Source organism: Octopus bimaculoides, chromosome Z (genome assembly GCF_046866305.1).
Source record: "Octopus bimaculoides isolate indiv1 chromosome Z, ASM4686630v1, whole genome shotgun sequence".
Taxonomy (NCBI): Eukaryota; Metazoa; Mollusca; class Cephalopoda; order Octopoda; family Octopodidae; genus Octopus; species Octopus bimaculoides.
This window is the reverse complement of record NC_142944.1, coordinates 32,531,431-32,549,068: the sequence shown is the minus strand read 5'-3', so window position 1 is coordinate 32,549,068 and position 17,638 is coordinate 32,531,431. Positions and strand designations below refer to the sequence as shown.

Here is a 17,638-nt window from a genome sequence, read left to right as displayed (position 1 = left end):
GTTGAGAAAGGATGGTAGTATGAGTATTGAGGAATACTGGAGGCTGATGAAATAAAACATGAAGAAATGAAGCAAATTACAAGTAGAGAGTATACAAGGAGAGTGGGAAAGATATTACAGCCAAAGTTGAATTCAAAAAATACTATCGAAGCAATAAATGTGATGGACAGTATCAGTAATCAGATATGGAGTAGGAATTGTTGATTGGACAAAAAGCAATATACAGAAATTTGACAGAGAAAGTAGAAAGCTGTTGACAATGTATGGAGTCCATCATATGAAAGCTGATATTAACTGGTAGTACTAGAAGAGAGACCAGGATGGAAGAGGCTGAATTGCTGTGGAGGACTGTGTTGTACAGATGGAAAGAAAAAGCCTATTAGAATATTTACAGAACAACACAGAGAAATTACTAAAATCAGTGAATAAAGAACAGGTGATCAAGTGTGGAAGAGGAGAAAAGGATAAGAATGAAATTCAAAGAGAGCACGTTAAACAGATTGAAGAGAAACCTTTGCATGGGCAATTTTGGAAAGCCACTGGGGATATATGTAGAACAAAAAACAGGTTTTGGTTGAAAAAAAAAAGGCAATTGAATAAAAGTAACAGAGAGCCTTATTATAGCAGCTCAAGATCAAGCATTAAAAACAAACAGTATATATATATATATATATATATATATATATATATATATATATATATATATATATATATGTGTGCGTGTGTGAGTGTATACACACACACACACACACACACACACATATATATATAGATAATCATGAACAACATCATCTAGTTGAACTTGCTTGGACATTTTTAACCCACACATGCTATCCATCTTGGTCCTGCATTAGTTAAGGGAGGTCTACAGGGAGACATCCAGTTTCTCTGGTGTGTTGATCTACATGTTGTGTTTGTTTGACCTGCTCTAGTAAGACCATGCCCTGGCATCCATAGCAGTAGGTCACTTGTCAGCTCTTGTTTAACTCACCAGCAATGTCCTGCAAAGCACAAGCACCTTTCTTTTATAATAGTGGAAATAGTCAAGAGATCTCTATACAGCTGTTTCTTGGTGGGATGAGCTCTTCAAGATACATGTAAGACTGCTCTTAACATTCAGGTGTAAGTTCCATCTAACTTGTGTTCCAGTTGTTTTGGTAAGCATCCAGGCCTTTGCTTCGTATAACAGGACTAATTCTACAATTGTACAGAAAATTTTTCTTTTTTGATTTCCAGTCAAGATAAGTGATTGGACATCCAGCTAAAAAAATAACTGAAGCAGACTATGTTGATAATTTAGCTTTGCTCTCTGATACAATGACAAATTCCACCCAATTACTTAAGAGCGTAGAATTAGCTGCATGTGATGCTGGACCACATGTTAATCCTAGTAAAACCAAGTCCATTGCCTACAACCAACAAGGATATCAGCAGAGACCCCATCAATCAAGTTGATGATTTTATGAACCTCAGTCCTGAGACAGCCTTGCTCAACTACATAGTTCAGGGTTCAGTCCCACTGAGTGGCACCTTGTGGAAGTGTCTTCTAGTATAGCGTTGGGCCAACCAAAGCCTTGTGATTGGATTTGGTAGACGGAAACTGAAAGAAGCCAATTGTGTGTGTGTGTGCATGTGTGCGTGTGTCTGCGTTTGTCCCCCAACACCACTTGATAACTGATGTTGATGTGTTTACATCCCTGTAACTTAGCAGTTTGGCAAAACAGACCAATAGAATAAGTACCAGGCTTAACAAAAAGTACTGGGGGTTGATTCATTCAACTAAAAATTCTTCAAGGTGACACTCCAGCACAACCACAGTCTAATGACTGGAACAAATAAAAAATAAAAGATATATGTGTGTGTGTATGTATATATATATATATATATATATATATATATATATATATATATATATATATACTAGCAGCTAAGCCCGATTTCACCCTGTTGGTTTGGATGATGTGGCTGTAAAACCTGTTCTGTGTAAGCATTCGACTTGTTTGAGCACGCTTACGCTAAAAAACAATTTTAGAATTACTTTTTTCTGACAAAACGCTAAAAATAACTGATCAACAAAAAGAAAAAAAACCCAATCAAGATTCAACCAAATCAAAAAATAAACCCAAATACTAAGCGAACAAAGATGAACCATCCCACTTCCATTGCGCGTGCACACACACACACACACACATTCACATACTCCCCGCTTTATATAGACACACATATATTCACACACAGAGTTGAAACACTCACCCCTTCCTTCCTTATTCATCTATCACCCCTTCCTTTCTCATTCATAAACCACAAGAGTATTATTATAGTAGATTATCTCGGTAACCATGGGAGCTATGAAAAAACACAAAGCCCAGCATCACACCAGATCATTCTACACATCTGTGTAATTTTTTGCGCAATACTACACAGCCGTTTGACTGTGAATCCCCAGACAAGAAAGAATCTCATTTGGCTTGCTGGGTCTTCTCAAGCACAGCATATCTCCAAAGGTCTTGGTCATCACCTCTGTAAAGCCCAACATTCGAAGGTCATGCTTCACCACCTCATTCTAGGTCTTCTTGGGTCTATCTCTTTCACAGGTTCCCTCTACTGCTAGGGTGTTACACTTTTTCACACAGCTGTCATTATCCATACGCTACACATGACCATACCAGTGCAGTCGTCTCTTTCTTGTCTCTTCTGGCAAGCCAGAAGGCTGCACAAGGCTCTGATCTGATTGGGCAGAATTTCTACAGCCCTTCCTAATGCCAACCACTCTGAGAATGTAGTAGGTACTTTTTACGTGCCACCGGCACAAAGGCCAGTCAGGCGGTATTGGCATCAACCACACTCAAACGGTTCTTTTTAATTGCTACCGGCACAGGTGCCAATCAGGTGGTACTATCATCGGCTACGACAATGACTTCACTTGACTAAACAGGTCTTCACAAGCGCAGTTTATTGCCAATGATTGAAGGGTACACTTAGATGGGTTGGTTATGCTGCACTAGCATAGGGCACAATTACAGTCTCACTTGGCTTGCTGGGTCTTCTCAAGCACAGCATATCTCCAAAGGTCTCGGTCATCACCTCTGTGAAGCCCAACATTCGAAGGTCGTGCTTCACCACCTCATCCTAGGTCTTCCTGGGTCTACCTCTTTCACAGGTTCCCTCTACTGCTAGGGTGTGACACTTTTTCACACAGCTGTCGTCATCCATACACTACATATGACCATACCAGTGCAGTCGTCTCTTTTGCACACCACATCTGATGCTTCTTATCTCCAACTTTTCTCCAGAACACTTACACTCTGTTGTGTATACACACTGACATTACACATCCAGCAGTACATACTAGCTTCATTCCTTGCAAGCTTACACATGTCCTCAGCAGTCACAGCCCATGTGTCACTGCCATCTAGCATGGCTGTTTGCACATATGCTTTATACAGCCTACCTTTTACTCTGAGCTAGAGGTCGTTTGTTACCAGCAGAGGTAGGAGCTTTCTGAACTTTGACCAGGCTATTCTTATTCTAGCAGCTAAGCTCTCAGAGCAACCACACCCACTACTGACTTGGTCACTTAGGTAACAAAAACTATCAACTACTTGTAGTTTTTCCCCCTGGAATGTGACAGAAGTTGTTTTTTGCACATTTTCAGTGTTTATTGCCCCTGAGCATTTGCCACACACAAAAACTTCCTAGTTAGTCTTCGTTTGATATTGCTGCACCTCTTATGTGTCCATAGCTTATGCCAGGTACATCTTACAGAGTTTCTACCTACACCTTTTCTACAGATTGAGCAGGGACATCTACCTGAAGGGATTTGTGATCTGTCTACCTTCCTGCTTATCAAGACTTTTACTTTTGCTAAATTGACTCTAAGGCCCTTTGATTCTAGACACGGTGATTATGTGTGGGTATGCCCTGAGAATGCATACATAAGTATAAGTTCAAATATGAAATAGAAGTAGTGCTAGTGTAATAAATATTATCAACTTCACATATTTAAGGTACATGCTGTGTGTATTTGCCAGTGGGCTGTGATTTGATGTGAATACTCTCTCGAAGTGTTAGGTATTTATCACGATGCTTGTCTCTCTCTCCACCCCCTGTTCTTGCAGTATAACACCATTTTTTCATCTCTCTCTCCTCCCCCTGCCAATTGTACCATCGCTATCCTGTTGCTCCCCCATATGCCAATGTTCACCACTCACTTCATTACCTCTCTCCTCTCCTCTTGCCTTTCTCTTTTTGCACACTCATGATCTCCCTACTCACTCATATTGTCCAATCCTCTGTGCTACTCCACTTACATTCACCTTTTATCTTAATGGTATGCTCTGACGTATCTTCACCTTCAGCTGCTATCTCTCTCTATCTCTCCAACTTGTATAGCCATAGACACCTGTTTCTGCCCTTCTATCATAGTTTAACTTCTCGTCACTTGGCACAAAGCCACCTCCCTCAACACTTCTCCCCACCTCAGTTGAGATGTTTTTCTCTTGCAAGTTACTTGGCATCCTCACTGGTGCTAGTGTCATGTAAGAAGCACCTATTACATTGTAAAATGGTTGGTATTGGGAAGGGCATCCAGACGTGGAAACCATGCCAAAGATGACACTAGAACTTGGAATAGTTCTCTGGCCTTCCAGCACCTGTCAAATCATCCAACCCTCACTGGCATGGAAGATGGATGTTAAATGATGACAATGGTGATAATGATGATGAATAGAATAAAAAGTAGCACTTAGAATATGTAGCAGAATTTTACTCTAAATTATATCATTACATTCACTGAGGAATGTGATTGCAGTAAGAACCTCAGAGTAGCAAATGGATGATGTTGAGATTTCACTCATTTGCTACTCTGAGTTTAATTTGAACTGAATGCACTTAGGTTTGCGTTTTTTTAAAAATTAAAATATTGTAGGGTGGAATTTTGTTGATTTTTAGCAGATCAAGCGACCATGAGGAAATTTCCATTTTTTCCCTTGCTTTCAATGAGTTGGAAAATAAAACACACATACACAACCATGCATACATACAAAACACACACACACACACACAAAAGCGCATATGTTTATATATGAATACAGAGACTGAGTGGTTGAGGCGATGGACTAGAAATCCATTGGGGGCTCTCTGCGTAGGTTTGAATCCGATTGGTGACAATTAGGTATTTAAGTATTTTATTTTTAAAGGCAGTGCTCCAGCATGGCCACAGTCAAATGACTGAAACAAGTAAAAGAGTAAAGAAGATATATATATATATATATATATATATATATATATATATATATATATATATATATATATATATATATATATATATATATATGTATGTATATATGTAGATAGATAGATAGATAGATAGATAGATAGATAGATAGATAGATAGATAGATAGAAAAAGAGAGAGAAAGATAGAGAGAAGTGAGGGAACATGTTGGATCAGAAACTGAAAATAATATACAAGAAATATACTTTACCACAAATGTTGCAGCAATGTCCTGTTGGTCTTACTGGGGACTGGCACTGTGGTTTCTTGCAGAATGGTGAATGCATTTTACATATATTGTCAAAGATCTGAAATTAAATATTCATATTTTCAAAAAAGATAATCTTATTTTTATTTTGCAAAGAAGAAAAAATGCTGCTTTAATAAAGGTCTTGGGGAAAATAAAAATATATGATTGATCAACAGGGTTTGGTATAGCAATCAAGAAGTCAACAGTTTGTTTTTATCATCATTGCTATGTTGTAAATGCACCAACTTTAAAAATCGTTCACATTAAAACTATGTTGGAATTAGACTTGGAAAGTTTGTGAGGAACCCATTGACCCAATTTGCTGACTTTTGCGATGGCATGCAGGTATTGATGAATGGTTAAATGACCAAATCCAAGCTTCTCTGCCAGTTCCTCAACAGTTATGATAGGATTTTGTTCCACCAGGGTTTGCAGGGTGTTCTCATCAAGCTCTGCAGATCTTCCAGGATAAGGCTTGTCTTCTAAGCTGTTGTTTCCAGCACAGAATGTTTGGAACCACCATTGACACTGGCTTGCACTTATTGCCCAATCCCCATATACTGCATTAATATTCCTCACACTTTCCGTTGCATTGTTGCCTATATTAAACTCATAAAGTGAAACATGCGGAATATGTTCCTTTGTCACTTCCATTATAACTGTTAAAATCAAACTGCACTCTTCAAGACTTGTACTAAGAATAAGTACAAGGTAAAATTACTACCTGTTTTTATAAACAAGTTGATGCAGGTAGTTTATCTGTCCCCCTCCGACTTTTAGTTCATGCATTTGATAAACTGCATTATTTATGGGATGACCCAATATATATATATATATATATATATATATATATATATATATATAGGATGGGCTTCTTTCAGTTTCCGTCCACCAAATCCACTCACAAGGCTTTGGTCAGTCTAAGGCTATAATAGAAGACACTTGGCCAAGATGTCATACAATGGGACTGAACCCAGAACAGTGTTGTTGGGAAGCAAACTTCTTACCTCACATCCACACCTGTATACACACGCACACACACACACACACACACACACACACACATGTATAAATGTTTATGTACATACATGAATATAAAACATTAAGCATATGACACTGTTCTATGTAACTTTGTATTGATGAAATTGTTACTTTAACTTAGTTCATACAATTTTTGTTAATGGCTTGTGAGATTGCATCCGGTTGTGAGATACTTAATTCTTTTTACTCTTCAATCAGTCTGGAATCAGGTATATTGCTTGTCCAGTCTTGTGTACACTGTGAACATCATGACATCCATATAATGCAAAATCTCCATAACAACCTTATCTCAGTTTCATATAGTGCTGTCTATTATTGTTAATGATTGTAGATAATTAAAGGCAATTAGAGCATTAGGCTTGCTGTTCTCTGTTCTCTCAAAGCAATTTTATTTGAGGATGGTCATTTTTACTATAAACACATGTATTATTTGGCCTTCACTTCAGCTTTATTATTAGTTTATTTTGTCAAAGTTCTTTCATCACACATTTTGTGACCTCTTCAATGACAACTTGTTCTTCTTAGAAAAGAAGAACAAGTTGTTTCTGGCCTTATTCTATTTACTCCATCTTATCTTTCTGTGATACATATTTCTGTCTCTAATAATAATAATAAATCTGAAGTGAAGGCCAAATAGTACAATTGTTTATTGGCAAAATGACCATCCTCAAATATAGCAATATCTGTTTCAGTACATGATTTCATATCAAGAATCTTGCGAAACAAGATAGAATTTTATTTGAATTTTTTCGTAAATAATTTTGTCATACATATGTAAGGTGAAGACACATGGTTTAGTGGTTAGGGTATGTGGCTTAAGATCATAAGTCACTAGTTAAATGCCTGGTGTCATGTTGTGTCCTTCAGCAAGACATTCTTTTTCACATTGTTCCAGTCCACTCAGCTGGTAAAAATGAGTTGTACCTTTAATTCAAAGGGCCAGCCTTGTCACACTCTGTATCATGCTGAATCTCCCTGAGAACTACATTAAAGGTACATGTGTCTGTGGAATGCTCAGCCACTTGCACATTAATTTCACGAACAGGCTGCTCCATTGATTGGATCAGCTGGAACACTCATTTTCATAACTAACGGAGTGCCAGTCTACATACATAAGAGAATGAAATGGAGAAAATGATCTCACCGGGCTTCTGTAGTTGCCACAATCACAACTAGCCGGATCAATACATGGTCGTCTTCTTATTGTCATGTGGGACTCATTTTCATCAGGTTTATAAGACTTGAAATATGTTTTGCCTACCTTGGAGTTTATGAAGTTGGAAAATGTGTTTGTTGAGAAAGACTGCAAAAGAGGAGAAATGATCAACAGTAGAGTAACATTGCTATAAATTATGTTAATGACAATGAATTTAAGTCTTTCTTGTTTGTAAGAAAGTAAAGTTTTGTTGAAGAATATTTCACTGCTATATTAAGAAGGTTAATTTATAACATAGCTTCTTTGCTGGATAATGATTATAAACTAGCAATTCATAAGAAATATTGGTAAAATGTGTTTTAATTAGTACAGGATTTCTTTTTCAGAGAAAAATGGATTTAAGAGAATTACATGGCAGTGAGCTGGCAGAATCGTTAGCATGCTGGACGAAAAGCTTAGTGGTATTTTGTCTGCCATTACGTTCTGAGTTCAAATTCCGCTGAGGCTGACTTTGCTTTTCATCCTTTTGGGCTCAATTAAATAAGTACCAGTTACACACTGGGGTCAATGTAATCGACTTAATTCCTTTGTCTGTCTTTGTTTGTCCCCTCTGTGTTTAGCCCCCTGTGGGCAATAAAGAAATATATATATATATATATATATATATATATATATATATATATATATATATATAGTTCAAATTTATAGAAAACAAAGACAGACAGGTGAGGGAACAACAAGCAGGTGTATCAGTTTGACACTTGGGAAGAATGGAAATGTCTTTGATTTTTTGAGCCTCTGCTCTTGAACAGATAGGAATGAGAAGAAAAAAATGGAAAGAGAATGCAAACAAATAGAGAGAGAAAAAATATGTAAGGATTAACAGTTTAATATGATGAAATATACATACATCTACATAACAGCAGTTGATGTAGATGTTGGTTGGTTAGTTGATTTCTCCAGTTATGCTTTATATCATATGGAGAAAGGGGAGAGAGGGTAAAAGATTGATACAGAAAGAGAGAGAGAGTGAGAGATAGAGGGGAGAGAGAGTGAGATAGAGGGAGAGAGAGAGAGAGAGAGAGAGAGAGAGAGAGAGAGAGAGAGAGAGCGAGTTATCATAAGAGGTGTAGGATGAGTGGAGAGAATGATCATAGACGAGTAGGAGAAGGAGGAGAGGTAGTAAATAACAGAGTAGTAGACAGAGAGGAGTTATAGAGAAGAGAAATTTGTTTTATTTGGTTTTATTATAAGGTAATGAGTATTTTTCTTTTGAAAATTAATATTCATTCCATTATGTTTGTATAAACACCAAGAATTTGATAAAAGTTAAATTATTATTATTGTATGTCATATTCCCTGATATTACTCGTGGCTGCAAAAGTTTCGAAGTTACCCGACTTCTTTATGCTCACTGCGGTCTCTCACCCCTTGAAGGAACTCTTCTGATGAAGAGACTACAGTGGTTTGGTCACATGTTTCGGTGCCCCCATGATGAATATGTCTGGAATGTGATAGCATCAGATCCTCCTCCAAGTTGGTGTAAGTGGAGAGGTAGCCAGCTGAAGATGTGGCTCATGACAGTCAAAGAAGATATGGAGCTTGTTTCTGGTCCTTGAGTCTTTGGCATTTGTCATTGGAACTGGGAATGGCTTCAGCATGCTACAGAATCAGCCACTAACAGACGTGAATAGGCTACTTTGACTTGTAATGCAGTAAACTCAATGGGAGCTGGCTTAAATACTCCCGGGTGAATGCCATAATATGACAAGATAAGAAGGCCCCTCATATAACGAGTAGCACTTTAGTTTCCTTTATTTTGAAGGGAATGAACAAAAGTTCACTCTCTTATGTGTGTGTGTATGTATGTATGTATGTATGTATGTATGCATGCATGCATGTATGTTATCAGCAAGGGAGTTTTCTGGGATATTTGTTCTATATGGTGCAGAATATGCTACAGAGTACAAACTGTGATAAGATGAAAAGGTGGATCAATAGGAAAGCATGGGTAGTGAAGGTAAAAGTGCCATTGCAAAGTTCGGAAACATGTGATACTCTTCATAATGCACTTGACAACATTGTCTTTAATGGACTTGATATAGGTTCAAAACAAGTTTACAAAGCTGAGTCAATGTACTCAGTCTTAGAAGACAGAATATCAAGATTGGTTTGATGATGCTATTGTCACCAGACTTATTGAAGAAAGGAGTAAGTTGTATGAGCAGCTCCTTTTTAGAGGAGGACATGATGTGGGCCACTTTTGTGAAAGGCCTCAAAGATGCAAAATCTAAATTCCAATTCTTTTATTCTTTTACTTGTTTCAGTTATTTGACCGCAGTCATGACTGCAGTCATGCTGGAGCAGCACCTTAAAAGGTTTTTTTCAGTCAAAGAAATTGACCTCAGGGTTTATTCTTTGTAAGCCTAGTACTTATTCTATTGGTCTCTTTTGCAGAGCTGCTAAATTACAGGGATGTAAACACATCAACATCAGTTGTCAAGTGATGGTTGTGGGGCAGAGGGGGGGGGGGGCAGACACAGACATAGAGACACATGCACATAAATATCTATCTATCTATTTATATGTATATATATGTATATATATATATATATATATATATATATATATATATATATATATATATATATATATATATATATATATATATATATATATATATATATATGCCACAAGCCTCTTTCAGTTTCCATCCACCAAATCCATTCACAAAGCTTTGGTTGGCCTGAGGCTATAGTAGAAGACACTTGCTCAAGGTACCACATAATGGGACTGAACCTGAACCATGTGGTTGCAAGCTTCTCACTACACAACCATGCCTGCACCTAAAAAATATGGAATGCTTCACAAATTTGTGTGTTGTCCTTGTGCAATGTGAAACTTTTAGGATGAAAAAATTTAGCAGTAAAGCAGTGAGCTTATAATGGCATAAACTTGAAAGCATTATACAGCATAACAAGGGAATTGTTTGGTCCATAGTCCTGAAAAGTGGTACAATTGAAGTCAAAAGATGGGTGCATCCTCATTAGAGATCCAGCACATACCATAAAATGGTGGGCTGGACACTTTAAAGATATGTTGATAACCCATCTATAGTTGATCATAAAATTATTAATGGACTGTTACAAAAGGAGGTTATGATAGAGATAATGAAGGATCCAACTGTTGATGAGATAGGGTTAGGGTAAGTTTATGGTCTGGACCACATATCTGTTGAGTTGATTTGCTTTGGAGGAGACAATAATTGTTATGGCAATTCATAGGCTAGTTTTATCTGTATAGCATGGCAAGTCTGTCCGATAAAACTGGGTGGATTCAGTTATGCTTTCTATTTACAAAGGCAAGGGATCCAAGTCTGAAAATGGTGACTGTCATGGTATAAGCCTGCTCAAATCAGCAGATAAAGTTCTGTCTAAGGTTTTGTTGAATTGATTGATAAGATAGATCTGCCCTGGTGTGTATTCAATGTGGATTGAAGGTTGAGTGGGTAACTACGGACATAATTTTCTCAGCTCACCAGCTTAAGGAGAAATGCAGCTGATCAGGTTTCTGTGGCTCTTACCAAGGCCTTTGAAACTGTTAATCATAGGGCATTGTGAGTCATATTAGCGAAGCTTGGATACCCTCCTGAATTTGTTGGGATATTTAACGAGCTTCATCACAACATGAATTTCCAATTTCAGTGGAAAATTGTATCAAACAGGGTGACATATTGGCACCTATTCTGTTCTCTATATACTTTGCTGTGATACTATCACATACTTTCCATGACTGAAATTGGTGTTTACTTGCAATTTAAAGCCTCTGGCAAAGTCTTCAATCTAAGATGTCTCAACATCAAGTCAAAAAATTTTTGACATTCTTATCAGAGAACTTTTTTATGTTGATGATTTTGTAGTTCACTCAGTAGATGTGTAGATGATATTGGACGTCTTCTGTGATGTGTGTACTGCATTTGGACTTCACACATTAGTGTGAAGAAGGCAAAGATCATTTACACTCCATCAGTTGGGGAAGCATGTGTGGAGCTTGATACCTTTGTGAGAGGGAAAAGACTTGAAGTGGTGAACAGCTTTGTGTATCATGGAAGTAAACACAATTGAGATAGTACTCTTGATGGCAAAATAAATCATAGGATTGCAAAAGCTTGTGCTGCTTTTCGAAAACTCAAGAGGCAAGTTTGCTCAGATCAGGATATCACAAGAAACACAAAACTTTCTGTGAATGAGGCCTGTGTTCTTACAGCCTTGCTATATGAGTGGGAAATGTGAACACCTTACCAGGTGTTATATCAAAGCTGTCGGACAGGTTTCATCAGTACTTCACCCTCTATATTCTCTTACACATATGATGATGTTATACTTGAGAAAGCAGGTAGTACCAGTATTGAGAAAAGAATAATTTTGAATTAGATGTACAAAAGAAACCACAATTTTGCAATATTATTTCATTCACTTAGTTTTACATGTTTACACTCTTATCGCCTTCAAAGCATTCTTCATTTGAAGCAATGCATGGGTCCAGACACATTTACCACTATTGAAAGCAGTGCCGGAACTCTTGCTAAGTAATGCTTTTTAACTGTCATTTTTTCCTTCACTTCTTCCACATCTGCAAAACGTTTTCCTTTAAGGATCTTTTACATTTGATGGAACAAAAATAGTTGCAGGGAGCAAGATCAGGTGAATAGGGAAGGTGGATAAATGGGGTCATGCCATTTTCGGTCAAAAACTGTTTCACACTCAAGGTGGTGTGCAATGGTGTATTGTCATGAGGAAACCATCACTCTCCGCTTTGCCAAGTAAAATGTCTGATTAACAGTTTGACCAGGTGGAACAAATATTGTGTGGAAAAGTCCTTTCACATCAATGAAACAAGTCAACATCATCTTGACATTGGACTTCACTCGACCCACTTTTTGGGGGCATGGTGACATTGAATGCGTCCATTGACTTGACTGCTGCTTCATTTCTGGGTTGTAGCCATAGAACCAGCTTTTGTCACCAGTGATGACCTTCAAAAAATGGTCCGGATTAACTTCCAACTGTTCTTTCAGTTCATGACACACATTCAATCATGACTGCTTTTGATTTTCCATGAGCAAGTGAGGCACAAATTTTGCTGCAACTCTTTTCATTCCCAATTCCTCGATCAAAATTGGTTGGGAGGAGTTCCAGGACACACTACTCAAATAAACAAGTTCGTCAACTGTTTGGTGACAGTTTTCTAAGATCAGTTCATGAATTTCCATGATGTTTTCATTCGTCTAGGAGGTTGACAGTTGCCCTGAATGAGGCTGGACTTCAAGTGACAAGTGACCATTCCTAAAGTGTGAAACCACTTGTAAACTTGTGTTTTGCTCATGGCAGTGCCTTGCAAGCTGTTTGAAGCATGAGAACTATTTCGGCCATTCTTTTCCCTAGCAGAAAACAGAATTTCATGAAAGCACACTGTCCCTTCATTTTAGCCATCACAAAAATTGATGAACAGGGGAGAAGTACTGCAAAACAAAGATGCACCATGTCACAGTATGACATCACCTGCCGCCAGTCAGTAGACTGATGCCTGAAGGTCACATGAAGTGGCTTCTAGTGGCAGAAGCCTGAACTACAATGGACTTGTCCTATAGGGAATGTTTCCAGTTACTTTTGGATATTCCCCTTGTATTGGGTTGGCCATGTCAGAATGGATGATGGAAGGATACCTAAACAAGTTTTTTTTCCATGAAGAGTTGACCAAAGGCAAAAGGCTACAGCATAAACCAAGGAAAGTGACATAAGGATGTGATAAAAGGCAATCTTAAAGCTTTGATGACAGATGTGGTTAATTGGGAGGCATTGGCTGAAAAACCATGCATCATGAATAAAGATTGTTAAGAATAAATGCGATGTCCGTGAGCAAAAGCAAGTGGAACATCAATTCTGAAGTATTCACTCTGTAAGCATGACTCAAGTGGAGTGCTTACAAAAATCCAACTGAAATTGAAGTGTAATGAGTGAGTGGATAATTTCTTCTCTCAAGAGCTGGATTACTCAACCACCTAAACTCACATGAACCAAGGAAAAATCAAGCAGCTTGCAAGATGGTTCTATTGTCATGTCCTCTGCAACACACTTGTAATGAGTGTGGCTTGATATTGCAAGTCAGCTAGTGGCCTTGACCAGGCATGGTAAGATACATGAGATCACAATCAGCTGGTGATGCCAGAAGACAAACAGTTCAAATGTTAAATCTGTGGATATACTTTCAGGTACTTGGTTATACAGGGTTCAATAAAAAGATGGCACTCTTCTGACAAGAAGGGACAATCAACATATATGTATGCATATATGTGTGTATATACACACACACATATCTGTATGTATGTATGCATATGTATATGCATGCATGCATGTATGTATTTCTTGGAGTTTTATGTAAGTTCTTATTTCTTTATTGCCCATAAGGGGCTACACACAGAGGGGACAAACAAAGACAGACAAATGGATTAAGCCGATGATATTGACGCCAGTGCATAACTGGTACTTAATTTATCGACCCTGAAAGGATGAAAAGCAAAGTTGACCTTGGCGGAATTTGAACTCAGAACGTAGCGGCAGACAAATACTGCTAAGTATTTCGCCTGGCGTGCTAACGTTTCTGCCAGCTCACCGCCTTCTGTCTTTGCTTCATGTAAGTTCTTATGAGAATTCAAGCTAGTCACTAACAAATCAACAAAACTTTTTGAGTTAAAAGAGTTTCCAATATTTGTAAATATGTAGTTGAGTTGGTGTGTTGGTTGAACTGTTGATGCACACACCCAAGTGCGTGCATCTATTTATTTAAAGAATCTCAGATGGAGAATCTTTGAAATTTCTCACAAATCTTTACTGTGCCACTAATAGAATGGATTTGGAGAATCTGCATCAGTTTCTTTTGCTTTTTCTATTTTTTGTGAAACTTTGTGAAGCTCTGTAAAGTTGAGCATTTCTTGGTTTTTGTGAAAATTTGTTGGTATGTAACCTAATGTACCTATGATGATAGGTACAATGAAAATTCATAGTCAGTATGCAAGAGCTGTAAATGTTCTCTTTCTCCTGGACTTCTGATTCTACATTCACATCTGTTGGGCAGCTGAACCCTACAATAGTGCATGACTTTTGTTCTCTGTCCTGGAGAATAATATCAGGTCTGTTATGTTTGCACTGAATTAATGTTTTTATTAGGATGTTCCACCAATATTCCTTGTTTTAAAGGTGTGTATACCTACTGGTTCTGACATGTCTTTGATGTATATATCAGGACAGTCCTTCTTGCAAAGATAGCATTGTAAATAGCCTTTGCAACTATATCATACCTCAGGGGCAGGTAGTACCTCATAGATATTGTGGGGCAGCTGCTGATCATGTGGATGATATCTTCCACACTGGTATAGCAGAGCTGGCATTTTTATGACAATGTGGAGATTTGGTGTTATCTTTGTCCCTCTTGTTTATTAAGTATTTAGTAAGTATCTCCTGTTCCTGGATAACAAAAGCATACCCTTCTAGGTAGGATGTAATGTATCTATCACAGGTTCAGGAGAGACTACTCTTCTTGTCCATGCTGTTGTTGCCCTCTATTTTATGTATGTATATATGTATGAATGCATGTGTGTATTTATGTATATGTATATGTGTATTTATGTATATGTATTTATTTATATATGTATATGTATCTAAGTCTTTAGGGAAATTTGGCTAGTATTTCTGGCAGGCCAGTCTCCTTCATTGACATGAGGAATCCTCTACATGTCAATCTGTAGTGTAGAGGTCAGCATCTGATGAAATAAAGTCTATAAAACGGGGTTCCATTCCTAGCTGAGACATTTCATGTCACTGGATCCTCTCTTCTGTAAAATCCTGGCCAACAGAGATGGCGAAAGAAAGAGAAATAGTGAGAGAGGGCGAGAGGGGAGAGAAAAAGAGAGAAAGAGAAGCAGTGAGAGTGTGAGAGAGAAATAGTGTGTGTGTGTGTGTGTGTGTGTGTGTGTGTGTGTGAGAGAGAGAGAGAGAGAGAGAGAGAGAGAGAGAGAGAGCAAAAGAGAGAGATAGAGAAAGAGATGGCAGGAGAGAAAGGGAGATAGTGACTATCAGGCTGATAGGCTGATTATCCTCAATGCACTGCATGTGACACAAAACATTTTGTGATAACCTATTGACCCACCAACAGTCATAGATAGGACAATAACATTTCATGCAATGTTATTACCAGTTCAAATATGCTTCTCTTCCCCCTCCATAATAACATTTCATTCTATTTAGTCTGTTTCCTCCTTGACAAGGAAAGAGATTAGTTAATGCTGCCAGTCACTGAAACTGTGAAACTGTGACTGATGAAGTAAAGGAAATGTTTCTTTTGACAGTGCTCATGATCCCTGTAACCTATTCCAACCTCACTTCCCCTCATGACACCAGCGAGGTTGATACCATTAGAAATGACAACCAAATTTCTCTCAAAGTCACCTTCACTCCTTTTGTATCTTCTTTTATTTGTTTCCCCTCATTGGGCTGTGCCCATGTTGGGGCATTGCCTTGAAGGATTTAGTCAAATAATATGGCCCCAGTCCTTATGTTTTTTTTACCTAAGTCTGGTACTTTTATCAGTTTCTTTGGCCAAGGTTACGGGCTGTAAACAAACTAACAAAAGTTGGCAAGTGGTAGTGGAGGACAAATGCAATCACACACGTGCATGCAGACACACACACATGTACACACATATACATGTGCGTATGTGTGTGTGTGTGTGTGTGTGCGTGTATGTGCGAGTGCGTGCGTGTGTGTGTGTGCACGTGTGTTTGTGTGTGTGTGTGTGTGTGTGTGTGTGTGCTGTATCTTGCTTGAAACATTGAGGAAGAAAACTAGTGTTACAGAAGCAATTCAGAAAGAACAATGAATATAAAAAATAACAATAACAAAAATATTGAAATGCAATCTTAGAAATACAGGTTTCAAATTTTGGCACAAGGTCAACAATTTCGGAGGAGGGTGTAAGTCATTTGCATTGATCCCAATGTTCAACTGATACTTATTTAATTGACCCCCAAAAGGATGAAAGGCAAAGTTGACCTCAGCTGAATATGAACTCAGAACAATAAAGATGAACGAAATACTTTCTACCTGGTCTGTCAAGCATTCTGCCTGGTCTGTTAATAATTCTTGCAGCTGACTGCTTTACAACCTTAGAAATATTTAGTCTTGATATTTCAGATAAAATATCCCTTTTCAAAAGCATAATCCTCACTAACCTTGTAAAGAAACATTCTCTGATACCCTGCTCTCATTGAATGCAGAGCAATTTACACTAGAGCACCTTACATTACTGACTATGAGAGATGTTTAATGCTTGTGGAGGCGAAAAAGGAGGAGGAGGAGATAATGTAGTATTGGGTGTGTTATTTCTGAATAACAGAAGGGATGAAACACGGACGTTAAATAATGAGGAGAGTGAAGATGATGATGGTCATAGCAGGAATATTTTTATCATAGTTATGTTGTGCCAGAGCTGACACAGAGCTAAACACTTAAAAAAAATTACCACTTTTATATCCTATTTAATGTGTTTATATTATAGGAGTGCTGTAATACTGTAGTATTCACTCTGAGGAAATCTCTCATATAGGTGTCTGGTGTATAAAAACACAGAGATGTTGGTTGTAGATTAAAAATGTCAAGCATTGGTGGGCAGAACAGTTATATCATGTGATTTCAGTAGATACCTGTTGCTGATGAAGTGTAATACATACTGAAATCACATGATAGAACAATTCTGCCCACCAGTGCTTGAAATTTCTCATCTGCTAATATCTCTGACTTCTTATACATTAGACACGTATATAAGAGACTTTCTCAGGGTGAATACTAGAAGCAACATAATAG

The 17,638-nt window shown here is 37.8% G+C and overlaps 1 protein-coding gene across 3 annotated transcripts in view; it reads right to left on the bottom strand.

The window, feature by feature from the left end:
- The window catches only part of LOC106867806 (protein amnionless), a 96,324-nt gene that overhangs the window by 50,356 nt on the left and 28,330 nt on the right, over positions 1-17,638 (bottom strand). For all 3 annotated transcript variants that reach the window (XM_089365110.1, XM_014912827.3, XM_052973622.2), the window contains 2 exons: positions 7,710-7,868; positions 5,486-5,582 (listed from right to left, as the gene is read on the bottom strand). In XM_089365110.1, the coding sequence (XP_089221236.1) occupies positions 5,486-5,582; positions 7,710-7,868 (256 nt within the window). The remainder of the gene's footprint in view (positions 1-5,485; positions 5,583-7,709; positions 7,869-17,638) is intronic.